The sequence below is a fragment of the Hipposideros armiger genome, unplaced genomic scaffold, assembly GCF_001890085.2.
Source record: "Hipposideros armiger isolate ML-2016 unplaced genomic scaffold, ASM189008v1 scaffold_232, whole genome shotgun sequence".
In the NCBI taxonomy this organism is placed as follows: Eukaryota; Metazoa; Chordata; class Mammalia; order Chiroptera; family Hipposideridae; genus Hipposideros; species Hipposideros armiger.
In genome coordinates this window covers 1,946,458-1,960,056 of record NW_017731582.1, presented here as the reverse complement: position 1 = coordinate 1,960,056, position 13,599 = coordinate 1,946,458, and the positions used below count along the sequence as shown (strand labels likewise).

General features: G+C 52.6%; 1 protein-coding gene and 1 pseudogene across 1 annotated transcript in view; one reads left to right on the top strand and one right to left on the bottom strand.

Annotated features, from left to right (window-relative positions):
- The window catches only part of PADI2 (peptidyl arginine deiminase 2), a 44,564-nt gene that overhangs the window by 13,683 nt on the left and 17,282 nt on the right, over nucleotides 1-13,599 (bottom strand). The window contains exons 4-9 of the mRNA XM_019654928.1: nucleotides 11,414-11,475; nucleotides 9,193-9,310; nucleotides 8,457-8,582; nucleotides 2,618-2,796; nucleotides 1,361-1,464; nucleotides 495-606 (exon numbers count right to left, since the gene is read on the bottom strand). Of these exons, the coding sequence (XP_019510473.1) occupies nucleotides 495-606; nucleotides 1,361-1,464; nucleotides 2,618-2,796; nucleotides 8,457-8,582; nucleotides 9,193-9,310; nucleotides 11,414-11,475 (701 nt within the window). The remainder of the gene's footprint in view (nucleotides 1-494; nucleotides 607-1,360; nucleotides 1,465-2,617; nucleotides 2,797-8,456; nucleotides 8,583-9,192; nucleotides 9,311-11,413; nucleotides 11,476-13,599) is intronic.
- On the top strand, nucleotides 5,740-8,443 carry LOC109389419 (10 kDa heat shock protein, mitochondrial pseudogene; annotated as a pseudogene).

The following is a 13,599-nucleotide window of genomic DNA, read 5'->3' as shown; positions in this document are numbered from 1 at the left end:
CTGAAGAACAAAACGACAGCAACTTGTCTGTTCCCCTTCCCCGATTCCCCAGCACTGTTCCCATCCCCCCAATTCCCCAATAAAAATCTTTAAAACAAACAAACAAACAAACAAACAAACAAACAAAATAACCTAATTGTAACATCCTGTATGCATTTTCCGGCAAGTAATGCCTTCCCTCGAAGTGCATTCTGTATTTATAGATCGGCTTCTTTGTAGCTGTTGTATAGTACTCCATAGTAAGGCTGTCCCATCACGTGTTAACCCAGTCCCCTGTGGTTGGACATTTGGGTTGTTTTACAGTCTTCTGCTACCATAAGAAGCAACACTGCTGTGAATTGCATTACGCATTTACGTCTCTGCGCGCACGTGTGCGTGTGAGCTGACAGCAGAATTCCCACACATGGAACTGCTGGCTGTCAGGGTATTGACGTCAAGTGAACTCTTCTTGCCTGAGCCCTGGGCCACGCCCTTCCCGGCCTGGGGTTTCTCACCTGGATCCAGCGGTCGCCTCGATTTATGTACTGGAAGCAGACCTTCAGTTCACAGTTGGTTTTCTCGACCAGGTTCTTCACCTCTTTCAGGAACAGGTAATTGTCCTTCATGCTGAGAAGTTCAGGGAAGAGGGGGAGGCCAGGAGGAAGGGTGAGGAGGGGCGAGGGCCAGCCCGCATGGCAACAGCAGCTGGCACCTCTGGGCTGCACTGGGCAGATAAGGCCATATGTGTGTTTAAAGTCCCCTTTGCAAAGGTCAAGCAAACTCACCCACTCATGTGATGTTTGCCAATGTCATGAACAAATAAAACCAGGAGGGGAACTCTCACCCCCACTGCTCCAAAGCCCTACATCTCTGACTCCCCATATTTCCAGAGAGGAGCTCTGCCTGGCATGGAGGCAGGGGACGGCTCAGGACCGCAGTAGTCCTTTGAGTGCGGCCAGCATCCACCTGCAGGCACTCCTTTACCCTGCTGCTCATCTGGCTGCAGCTGTTTAGCACACAATAGGTGCTCAATAAAAATTGCTGAATGAATGAAATGAACATCCATTGCATGGGAGGTTCCCAACTCCACTGTACGGGCCAAGAATAAGAAAAGAAATGGTAACTGATTTTCAGAGCACACAAACTCTGTGCAAAACCATGAATGAATACTTTGCCTGCTTCGTCTCACTGAATCCTCCTAGTGACTCTGTGATGTCAGCACTTCAGAGAAATGGAGGCACAGAGAGGCCAAGTGAGCTGCTCAAGGTCACACATCTAGTAAGTGACCGAGCCAGGCTCTGATCTCAGGTCTGTCTGCCCCTGGAGCCCGAGTGTGAGCCGTGCTGCCACACTGCCCCTCTGTGCCATGGCCACTGCTTACCAGCACACATACACCAATACGGGAGGCAGGATGTTGGGGGTCATGACCCACGGAGCAATCCGGAATATCACGGTGTCCGTGAAGATGGGTGTCAGGGGAATCTCCTGGGTGTGGGAGAGAAGGGGAAGGGGCCAAAAAGTCTTGTCAGAGCGCTTTTCATGGACAAAGTAGGTAGAACTGATAATAATAGTACGTTTATTGAGCACTTGCTGTGTGCTAGGCCCTGTGGTGTTTTTATATGCACCAGTTCATTTCTGCTCTAAACCCAGGGGGTAGATACATTACAGATGGGGAAACAGAGTCACAGAGTTCTGAGTCACAGAACTCTTATGTGATCGTCAAGGTCACACAGTTAAGCGGTAGAGCCTGGATTTAGACCCAGGCAGTCTGGCTGCTGAGCCCACGCTCTTAACCACTTTCTGATCTTGCCCCATCAGAGTTCTCTTCCTGAAATTGACCACATGATGGCTGGGTCAGCCCTGGGCTTTCTTCTGTCTTTAGTCTGGGCAACTTGCCCTTTTCTTTTTTGAATGTCGTTTGGGGAACTTCTGTTATGTCTAGATTGTTCTTTAAGGAAAGGCTCAGAAAGTATGCCTGGAGCCTAAGGGAAAATGAGATATGATTCCAGGGTTCGTTGGCACGACTGACTGGCTTTGAAAAGCTACAGAAAACTGGCCCCTGCCTTTGGCAGGGAGGGTGGTGGGTGGGCCTGGCGGCATGGCTGGCCTTTCTTGCCCGGGTCTGCCCTTTGAGTTACTGCTGGTGCCCATGGAGGGGTCAGCCTGAGAGGCCTGATGGCCAGACGGCTGCAGCTACTACTGGGAGCAGGAGCCCCTCCTCACCCCGTGCTCTTAGCTGTGCCTTTTCTGCCTTTCCCTTTTCCCAGGGACTTAAGGCTGCTTTGTGAACGAGTCCTTACAAGTTTGGCTGCTCGCAAGCATCCTGGGAAGCAGGAGGTTTCGTAGTTTCTGTTTTACAGATGGGGAAACTAAGGCACGGGGAGTCAATCTACTTGCCCAGTGTCCCCTGGGCTCGAACCTGGCAGTCTGACTCCAGAGCCTGTCCTTGTAAATCTAAGATCGACCCAGCCTCACCTGAATGTGGGTGGTGGGGGCTTCTAGGTCTCCAAGCCTGGACACCTCCTTGGTGCTTTGTGGGGAGTGGAACATTGTGGGGGATCCTGGGAGTGGCCTTCTGGAAGGAACCCCACCTGGCCCACAGGGGCAGCCCCTCATGGTGGAGGCCTGGAGCCCTCACCTCAACCATGTACTCCAGCAGGCTGACGTGGATGGAAACCAGGCCTGAGAAGCCCTCGTCGGGGAAACGTAGGCCTTCCACGAAGAACAGCAGCTCTGCGGAGCCACCCGTGTACTTGACCACGTGGTAGAGCTTCTTCCGGCCCAGGATGTGGATATAACGTTGGCCGAAGAACGGGTCTGGAGGGAGAAGGACCAATGTCAGGCCCCCACTCCCCCCAGGAAGAGGGCTGGGGTCATGGATGTGGGGCAAGATGGCAGAGTAACTCGTCCTCCAGATGAGGAGAGAAAAACACAAGCAGAAAACGCCACCAGAAGGCCGTGGCCTGGTCATTGTCCCAGCACCGCTGTGTGCTAGCCGCGTGGCGTTGAACCAGATAACCTCTCTGGCTTCTGGCTTCCTCGTCTATAAAATGAGCTGACTTTCCTAGGAATGGCACACGCGAAATGATGGCAGAGGATGACTGAGCGTCCTGTGGTGTCAAGGACAGATATTATGGTTCCTATTTTACAAATGAGGAAACCAAGTCTCAGAAAGGAGAAATGGCTTGTTCAAGGTCACGTAGCCAGTAAGTGGCTGAGCTGGGACTCAAGTTCACATCTATCTCTGAATCCCTAGTTCCCCTCCCCTTTATACAAATTAAACACCAATGTGTCCATTTGTACCAAAAATTCCCCTCCATATAATGAAAGCCACATTGGCATAAAGACCCGTGCATGGGTCTCTGGCTGTACGTTTTTGTGGCTGGGAGGAAAGGCAGGTTTTGCCAGTGCTCCTGTCTCTTTGAAATCTCCCAGCTCTTCACAGAACTGTTCTTCTTGGAACAGTCATCTTCCTCCTTTTTATAAGCCTTGATTTGTGTCGCTTCTGGGACTCGTGTCCAGATCCCCGAAAGACCAAGCCAGGGACTCTGACTGGAGCCTCAGCAACCCTTGTCCTTCCCCATCACGGCCTTTCTAACTGGGAATGATCTCAATGCTCAGTTGTTGGCCCCGAGAGGCTGTCACCTGTGCGGGGGCAGACACAGGCCCAGCTGGAACCAGTGCCAGTCCAGCAAGGAGTGGTGTTTGATACATGTCTCCTGAATGAACTACTGGCTCCTGCACCACTCGGGCCAATTCAGAGCACATGAGTTGAGTTATTACTCTGTGACCTGTATGGGCAAGGACTTAGGGGAGACAGAGATGGTGAAGAGGCAGCATCACTGTCTGTCTAAGAGCAGCGCTCAGCTGATGATAAGATAGCGCAGAGGTGGGAGGCGTCCTAACAGAGCTACGGGGCAAGAGGTCCTGTAGGGTTAGTGGGGTGGAGAGTGCAGGGGAAGGAGGCAGAGTGGGAAGCATCTGAGCAGAGGGCAGCCTTTGAGGTGTCCTTCAGGGCGGCAGAGGTGGGGTGCAGTGAGGAGAGGAGATACTTGCATTGGCAAAGGCATGAAGGGAGGACCCTACGCAGTTCCAGAAGGAGTTTCCTTATGCCCTGCAGAGCTGGAAGGGCAGAATCAGGCTCAGCTTAGTACTACTGCCAACAATAACAGTAATGGTTAACAACCAGTCACCCAAGGGTTAGAACATGGAACCAGAACAGTTCTGGCATGAATAAGGTACTTGATGAAAACTTGCAAAATGAATGGGGGAACCACCGAAGCCCAGGCTCAGGATAGCCCCTCACGTAGGGCCATGTGCTTAACTAGACCTTCTAGTCATATAACTTGCTGAGGGCCAGTTACCTGAGTGGTTATGGCTTCCAGAGTCCTGGGCTCAAATACCACTCTGCCTTGACAAGCTGTGAAACCTCAGGGAGTTCACTTAACCTCCCCGAGCCTCAGCTTACTCACTTGTTAAATGGGGGTGGGGGGAGTAATAACACCTACGCCACAGGGTCATTGCAAGATAAAATGACATAACGTCAGTCACTTTGGTAAACTTGGCAACCATAGGTAACCAAACAAGGTAACCAGTAACACAGCGGGGACCTGTTGGTATTACTATGATGAGAGCCCGTGAATGAGTCAGCACAGCCCTTACTGCAAAACTCATGACCTTTTCATTGAATGGTTTATGAACAGAAGGCAAAGAAATACCTCAGGTTACCTTCCCTTGAGTGAGCCCAGGAAGTGAAGCACATAAACTCAGGCACTGGATGTTCCACGGCACTCTACACAGCCTGACACGAAGGCGAAGTCCTTCTCATTCAGAAATGACAGCATGTGCCCTGTGTCCCCATCAGTGAGTAGATCCAGATGGGTCTGCATGCGTAATTAAACGGTTCTCCCCCACGCACTCAGGCCCTCCCACACCCACACACCCCAGGCTGCACTTGGATTGATGCTCAGGGGAGAGAGTGCAAGGCCTAGACGCTGACTTGTCTCTGCAGAAAGCTCCAAAGCTTTCCTAGGGTTCCGGGAAGCCGGGGGCTCCACCAGGGCCTGGGGCGGGCAGGGGTCCGGCCAGGGGAGCGGGGCCAGGTGGAAGGACTCCATCTTGACAATTTGCATGCAGTTTTCTCCCTCCCGTGGCCTGCAATGTACATGTGTCTCTCTCTCTGGAGGCTTGGGCCAGCTCCAGGCAGATTGATTCCTCGGTGGGAACAATCTAGCCACTGTCCTGAGCAGCCCCTTCCCCCGTCCCCCGTCCCCAGCTGGGTGCAGGCCCGCCTGGGCAAGGCTGGCTCTCCCTGCAGGAACCAACAATGCCCCTCTATTGAGTGGCCCACGTGCCTGGGGCTGGGCCTGCTGGCCACCCTGACTTGTCCTTAGCCCTAGGCACTGGGCCCCGGCAGGCAGGCACGTGGTATAGTTTGGCATAAACCTTCTGGTCACTTTGGAGCCATTCCACCTCCCAAGGAGACGCCTTAATATGATAGTGTGACCATTTGTCCTGGTTTGCCTGAGCCTGAGGGGATTTCCGGTATGAGGGATTTTTGGTGCTAAACCCAGGAAAGTCCTGGGCCACCTGGGACAAGCTGGTCCCTGTATCCTTATAGGAAGAGGTCAGGCACCAACTTTGGGATCCTGGGGCAGAAGCTGGAGCTGGAGCACAGACCCTGGGTCTTCCTAACAGCACCGGAGACTTCTGTCCATTCAATGATTATAATTAATAATCATAAAAGTAAGCCCAGCAAAAGAAAAAACACCATCTATAGAGAGGGTTCCCCGGGCCGGGGACTGTGCTGAGTGCCTGACACACGTACCTCTTTAAGCCCCATCACCAGCGGGACAGTCAGGCCTCTCGTCATCCCCACATCACATCACAGATGAACCCAAGGCATGGGCTCGTGAGGACACTTGCCCAGATCTAGGATTTGAACTTCCTGGGTTCTCGGGGTCCCTTAGACTTCAGTCCAGCCCCCTGCCCTTGGGGGACACAGGTAACACATGCCATTCTTGTAACACAACACATTCTCATCCACGGGCGTACTTGTATTTTGACAAAACCCTAAAATAATTGCACAGAAGAAAAGAGAACTGTGCCACAGATTGATTATTCATCCTGTTCTTTAGTGTGATGCAGAGTATTCACCCGGGATTCTACATTTTCTGGGAAACTGACTATTCTGAAGTCATTGCTGTATCAGTAATGCTCTCCACCCCCGCTCTAAGGTCAGCAGCCCAGATAAGACAGAATGAGGGCCGCTGTCTCAAAGCGCCTGTAGTAGTGGTTCCTCTTTTTCTTGTTTGCTCAGAACCCATCTCGGATGGCAAATGAAGGAGAGGGATGTGATTACAGGGCCAGACCTCAATCCACTTCCATCAATAAAATGAACCCTCTGGAGTCCTTGCTGCCGGGCCGCAGCCTGAGACCAGGGCAGGAACTGCTGCTGCCGGAATCATGACAGGACAGGCATTTAGAAAGTGTCTCCCCCTCTCTGGCCCAGTATTAGTTGAAAGGAGTGCTACAGAAACGGTAACCAAGGGAGGCATCATCAGGTTTCCAGAAAATTCTCAAAGAGAAGTATTGCAAGCAACAGTGGTAGCTGTTGGATTGGCCTCTAAAGGAAAGGGTGGAGAGATTCAACCAGTTTGCGTGGAAGTTGGAGATAAACTTCTTTCAGAATATGGGAGCACCAAAGCAGTTCTAGATGACAAGGATTATTTATTTAAAGGTGGTGACATTCTTGGAAAGTATGTAGATGGAAATAAATCACTATTGAAATGGTATGACGTGAAGCTGCCCGTTCCACTGAAGTTGTGAAATCTCATTATGTAAATAATTTCTGTCTCTCTTTTGTAATCAGCTGATGATATCCAAAGTAATGGCATCCAGTAGCTCCTAAAATTTAGTTCCACTGTACTGATATAAACATTTCCAAAAAACAACAACAACAACAACAAAAAACAACCAATAAACCCTCTGGACTACATCCAGATGTCACTATTAGTAACAGGTCACATGTCACAATTCGATGCCATGGTCAAGAAGCCCAGGTGAAGTTCTTGCCTGTACCCCTCCCACCCCTGCTGGCAGCCCCATCCCCCGTGGTAACCTTGGCCTGGACCAGGATAAACATCAACATCTCCGGCCCCCTGGGGCAGCAGAGCCTGCCTGACTCTGGGGACATTCCAACCTGTGTGAGGTCACTGCCTGAGCCCAGGGTGGATCAGAAGGAGGGCTGGCTTCAGGTGGCAGCTGTCCACTGCTGTCCTGGCTAAGTCACTCCCTGAGATGAGGGTCCAGCGCCCCGTGACCAGCTCCTCATGGTGACTTAGAAGGGGACCCCTGAGCTAGGTCGGAGATCCTGGGTTCCCGGACAGCCTGGCACACAAGGAAGTCCCCCCACCCCCTGCACCCCCTGCAAATTGCAAAGTTAACTATTTTGCTTAGAGAGCATTGTAACACATAAATTAGATCTTGACAGTTCCTTGCTTCAAATCCTCTAATGGCTTCCCACTGCCCTCAGGATAAAAGCTAAGCCTTTTCTGCATGCCCCGGCCCCTGCCTGGTTTGCTGACCTCAACTCCAACACATCCCCTTGCTCTGATCTTCTTTCTGCTCCTCTAAGCGGATTCCCTCTTCCATGCTGTTCTCTCTGCTTAGAACACTTCCCCCAGCTCATGAACGGCTGGTTCCTTCTCACTGTTGGTTTGGTGCCTCACCTCTGCCCGTGCCATTCCATTATGTGATCTGTGTCATTAACTCCAATCACGCTACTTACTATGTCTCCCTCACTAGACTATGACCTCCCAGGGCAGGGTGTGATTGCAGAGTTCACTGCAGGGACCCCAGTGTTGAGAGCAGCACCTGACACTGAGGGGCCTCAACTCACGCTTATAGAGGGAATGAGACAGAGCACGCAGCGGCAGGGACTAGCTCCGGGGTGGAAGCACATTCCCGACATAGTGAGGGCCCAGATGCCCTGTCACCATCAAGGGGAGCAAGGGACCAGCTCATTCAGGCTGCCTATGGCATCGTCAGGGGCTCTTTACAAAAAACCTCAGCGGTAGAAAGTCTGAGATGGGCAGAAAACACCTGGGGCGTACTTGCTTCAGGTATCATGAAGGGGACATGACTCCGGAAAAGGCGGACCTCAAAAGCCCTTCCTGCCCTGGTTTGTGGGGAACAAGGGCATCGGGGTTCCACACAAACCCGGGGCTCTACTGACTCCTTTGAGAGAGGAGCGATCTGTCCTGGGGGGCCTCCTGACTTCACAGGACAGCAGCGGTTCTGGTTATTATTACTCAGAGGCCAATCCTGGCCCTCTCTAGCACCTGCACCTGTGGGTCACGACTGCTAAGCGGAGGGGTATGGGGAACCTTAGAGGGCAGAGCTGGGCACCAGTGGGGGTAACTCAGTGAGTGCTGAACGGATCGGAATCGCCCGAGAGCTAAGCTGGGGCCACTCACTCTCCACGTAGAACACGCCCACTTTGTCCGAGTCCGACATGGAGATGTAGAGGACAATTTCATATCCGGCGGGGAGGCGGTCCGGGCCTTTGGTCCGCAGGATCATCTGGGACATGTCCTTGAGGTCTGGGGATCGGACACACAAAGAGTTACAATTAAGAGACTTGTGGCTGGAATGTTGGCTTACAGGTGATTGTTACTTTTATAATCAGGACAAAGAAAACCCCACACATGTGTATTATGGAAACTACAGAGAAGCATTAAAACTGGCCGTCACCTGGGGGCGACCGGTTAGCTCAAGTGGTTAGAGCGCAGGCTCATAACATCAAGGTTTGCCTGTTCGGTTCCCACATGGGACAAGGAGCTGCACCCTCCACAACTAGATTGAAAACAACTACCTGACTTGGACCCGAAAGGTCCTGGAAAAACACACTGTTCCCCAATAAATAAACAAACAAACAAAACCCAGCTGTCATCTCTAACAACCTGTAACCTTTTGGGACGTTCCTTCCAGTTGGTTTTCTATGTATGGGTAACTTCTTAAAAAAACATGGTACCAATTAAACTATATTAATAGTTTTGTCTTCTGTTTTTTTTCAGCAAGAGTGGATATTTGAGTCCACCATCCCCAGGAGACCCGAGGTCACTTCTGCCTCGCCTTCACCCCAGGACTTAGCAAGGGTGTTTCCATTGTTCCTCCCTGCCCCCCAACCCTGAGTGTGGGCCCTGCTGGCACCTTCCTTGCTGTAGACCTTCTCGTCTCTGCAGTCCTCCTTGGACAACCAGGGTATGTCTCGGTCACAGTTCACCAGCAGGATGGCCCCCTGGCCCTCAGGGCCCCAGGTCCAGGACGCCTGCATTGGCAGGGGGGAGAGGTCAGTGCTCTTCTACCTTCTGGCAGATATTCATTCCCAGCCCCCGTGCAGACCTCACAGGACACTGGAGGGACAGCCCCAGGATGAGAAGAGAGAGCAGCCACCATCCACTGGGGCAGCTGTGACCTGGCAAACACGAATCCCACCTCTGATGCCCGGAGAGGGTTGGTGTAAGCACCAAAGGCAAGCTCGGGAGGGCAATGCGTGGTGGCAGCTAGAGACACAGAGGCTGGACGGCTGACGGGGCATTCATGAGCTTCGGGTCTGGTGTGCCTGTGCCTGGAGGAGCGTGGAGGCAGGGAGATGGAGGGTGGCCAGAGAAATGGGCGGACAGACACACCAGGACAGGCTCTCCAGTCCCCAGAGGGGCTCAGGGGGAGAGGCCTGGATGGATACACACCCAGCCATTTCCAGACATTCTCTGAGTGTCCAAATGGGACCTGCAAGGTGGCCCATTTTCTACGCTGTGGCCAGAGCAGTTTGGGGCGCACGCCAACCAGATCATGTTGCTTTCCTGCTTTTGGCCCTGTCAGGGCTCCCTGTTGACTTAGGATAAAGCCCAGGTCCCTCGCTGTGGCCTGCAAGGCTCAGAGAGACCTGCCCTTCTCTCCATCTATTCCCTTCACCTTCTGCCTCACTCACTCGGCACCCCCCACACTGGCTGCCTTTCTGCTCCCTAAAGACTCCCAAGCTCTCAGGCCTTCACAGTGCTGGGCTGTCTGCCTGGACGCTGTCCTGTCTCCCTTCACCTGGCCAATGTCACTCCCCCTTCCAGTCACAGAAAAACCACCCCTTCTATCCACAAGCCTTTTTGATTCTCCAGACCAGAGCAGCTTGCATTGTACATGTTTGTTTTGGGGGCAGACTTAGGACAATTGTGATGAAACAGCCCCCGCCGCACCCCCATTCCTTATTTAATGTGGAGCTGTGTTTCTTGCGTTCTTTCTGTGTCCTCAGGGCCTGACTCAGTCCTGGAATATAAAAGATGCTCAGCAAATATTTATGGGGTGAAGAAGAAAACATGAAACGTCACTGCCCACGTGGAGACAGCCTGGGTAAGTTCAGGCCCACAAGGACTGTGACTTCACCAAGGCTGCAAAACTCCCTAGGGGAGGCTGGATGCTTCAGAGGCCTCTGTGGGGTCTGTTGTCACGTGGTTTGGCCACTGACACAGAGAACCTGCGTGTGGGTCTGACTCAGCTGCCTTGGGGAGGCAGGAACGGGGCAGAGTCCCACTGAGGAGCCTTGGAGGAGGGGCTCCCCAACAAGTCTGAGGTCCCCCTAGCAACATGCAGAGAGCCTGGGGCCAGCTACTAGGCCCCAGGCTTCTCACTGGGCTGTATATATTTAACTTTTTAACATATCCATCTACATATAATTTAAACCAGGCTTTAGTCTGTTATAGAAAATAGTTAGAAGCAACACCCTGGATGTACACAGAGCAAAACCAGTGGAACGTAAACCCTGGCTTGATGGAAAAGTACAGAACAGAACGAGATTGAGAACACAGTGCTAGCCGCGCAAGTTAAAAACACACGCACACCAACCCGATACATGAAACCCTTTAAAATGGTCCTTTGTAGGGGAGCAGAATGGGAGTAAGGCCTGCAGGATAAAAGAGAATGAATATGTGAATGCATGAATGAACAAATGAATGAGTGATGAATGAATGAATAAATAAACAAAACAGGGGCGGGGTTGTGCATGCACCATTCAAGATCACATGCCTTGAACTGAGGGTGATTAACCTGGCCTTCAGCTCCTCATGCTCTCTCTCACTCAGATTAAAAAAAAAAAAAAAAGGCAAAATAAGAGCAAATTTGTGGCAATTTCCAACAACTCTATGAACTGGGGGTCCCCATCCTGTGGGTGGGGAAACTGAGACTTGAAAACCTGCCCCATAGTTGTTCCCATAACGGACTTGGCTCCTCTGTGGGTCTGTCACCGTGTGCTGTGTGTCCGGCAGCCTGTCTCAGCCACAGTCTCCTTGCTGGGAAGACCATGGCTGCCTGTAGGATACAGCCTGGGGCTCTGCTCCGGAAGTCCCCCAGTTCTGGGCCGTCTGCCCTGGGAGCTAGGTACCTTTCTTGGGTTGTTCTTCTCCACGATGCCATCCCGGTCCGCATCCACATCCAGGGAGATCTCTGGGGACAGACACACAGGTGAGTGTTGCTGAGCCTGCCAGACAGGGCGGGGCAGGAACCAGCGGAAGACCTGTGGGGTTGGTGTGCAGCTCACCTGGTCGCTTGGTCCTGAGAGGGGAGGATCATCTTATCCAACCCCGTACTTCAATACCCCACTGCCCGATGGAGAACAGGCAGATGCTGCAGACTTCGCAGCTTACGGCTTTAAGAAGTGCTGGGTCCGGGTCTCCCACCACTTCCTGGGTCCTCAGTTAGTTCTGGGGTAGGTGGGATGAGCCTCACTGTACAAATCTGGGAGCCTCAGCTCAGAGAGGCCAAATCACTGCCTGAGGTCACACAGGTGGTGTTAGCAGAACTGGGGCACACACTGCAGTTGGTCTGATTTGAAGCTCATATTTCCAGAATTGTCGTAGGATTCCTGAACTGCCTTTCCCAGCCTGCCCTGGGCGTGTGGGCACATATGTGTATCTCTCCTAGAACTCTCCATGGCCCAGATCCCACCTCCAAGGACCGAGGGCTTTACTTTGGGTGGGAAACTGGGTCTCCAGCCCTTCTCGATCTGAGGGTGCCCAAGATGCCAGGCTGCCAGACAGAAGATCCAGGGCAGGGTCCCTGTTTGTTTTTTCTCTTGGGAAAGGGGCCTTTAGTATCCTAGCTGGACTAGCCCTGCCTTGGGGACAGGCTTTGTAAAACTGTGTGGGGCAGTGAAATGAGCCCAAGATTCAGCATCAGACAGTGCTGGGTTTGAACCCTAGTTCTCTGCTTAGAAGCTGTGTGACTTTGGGCAGGTTAGACAGTCTCTCTGAACCCAGTTTCTTTACCTGCAAATGGGGCCCTTTCTAGTTAGAGAGGTTGCACGAATTTTATTCGTAGGCACTGTGGACATTTTGAGCTAGATCCTTCTGTGTTGAAGGGGCCAACCTGCGCATTGTGGGATGTTTAGCAGTATCCCTGGCCTCTACCTCCTGGATGCCAGTAACATCCTCCAGTTGTGACAACCAAAAACGTCTCCAGATGGTGCTAAATGTCCCTGGGAGGCAAAAGGAGCCCCTGCATTAGAGACTAACAGGGCGGGGCAGGGGAGTGGTTGGGAAGGTTATGGGAGCATCGCTCAGAAAGAGGTGAGCTGGGTCCAGGCCCAGGAACGGCCCGGCGGGTTCGGCCTCATGCAGGGCATGACGTGGACTGAGATGGGAGTCTGTGGGAATGGATACATTCCTGGTCAGTCTCCTTGGCAGGCATGCCCTCTCCCGGGAGTGGGTGAGGAGGAGGGTCCTGGCTCAGGATGGGTACTGATGTCATCCCTCCCCAGGCAGCTCACCCTGAGTCTGGGGATGACTTTCAAGTCCTACCTCTGCCCACAGTGTGAGTCCTTCCCAACCTTGAATGTGGCTTTTCTGGGTCTAGAAGGAGGCAGGAAGCGGGAGGCTTGAAGGGCAGCACTCCAACGTGCCCAGCCCTAGTGCCAGTTCGATGCCAGAAGGCATAACTACATACACTCCTTCTACGGTCCCAGTCACTCAGCAAGTCACTGTTGAGCATCTGCTGTGTCCCAGGCACCCTGGGCACGGGGACCTAGTGGTGGGCCCTCAGGACACAGTGCCTGCTCTCAATGAATTCCCAGTCCTATGAGATAAATATTATTGTGCCCATTTTACAGGTGAGCAAACCCAGGCTCAGAGACGTGCCCTGTGAGCAAACTGGGCTGATAACCTGGGAGGCCAGTGCAGGATAAGAATTTTAGGGAGAACGTGGGGCAGGCAGAACCACCAACTTCTGTCAAAGAGGCTGAAGGCTCAGATGGAGGGACAGTTATTGATTTTGGTTCCCAGACCTTCACGAACGTTCCAGCTGGACACTCCCCACTGCATACTGTCTCTCAGGGAGATTGGCTCCCTGAAGTTCCTCCCCGGGAAGCAGCCGCAGACCCAGCCTCCTTGAGAAGTCACTCTCTGCTTTCAAGATAATCTCTGCTGTGTGTACAGGTCACTCTGCCAGCGGCAGGCACCTTCCCTGCATGTGCTCCCTTCAATCACAGCAGGAGGAAGGATTATCTCCGACACCCGGCCACCCCCACCATATAGATGAGGAAACTGAGGCACCCAGCAGGGAAGTGACCAGGAA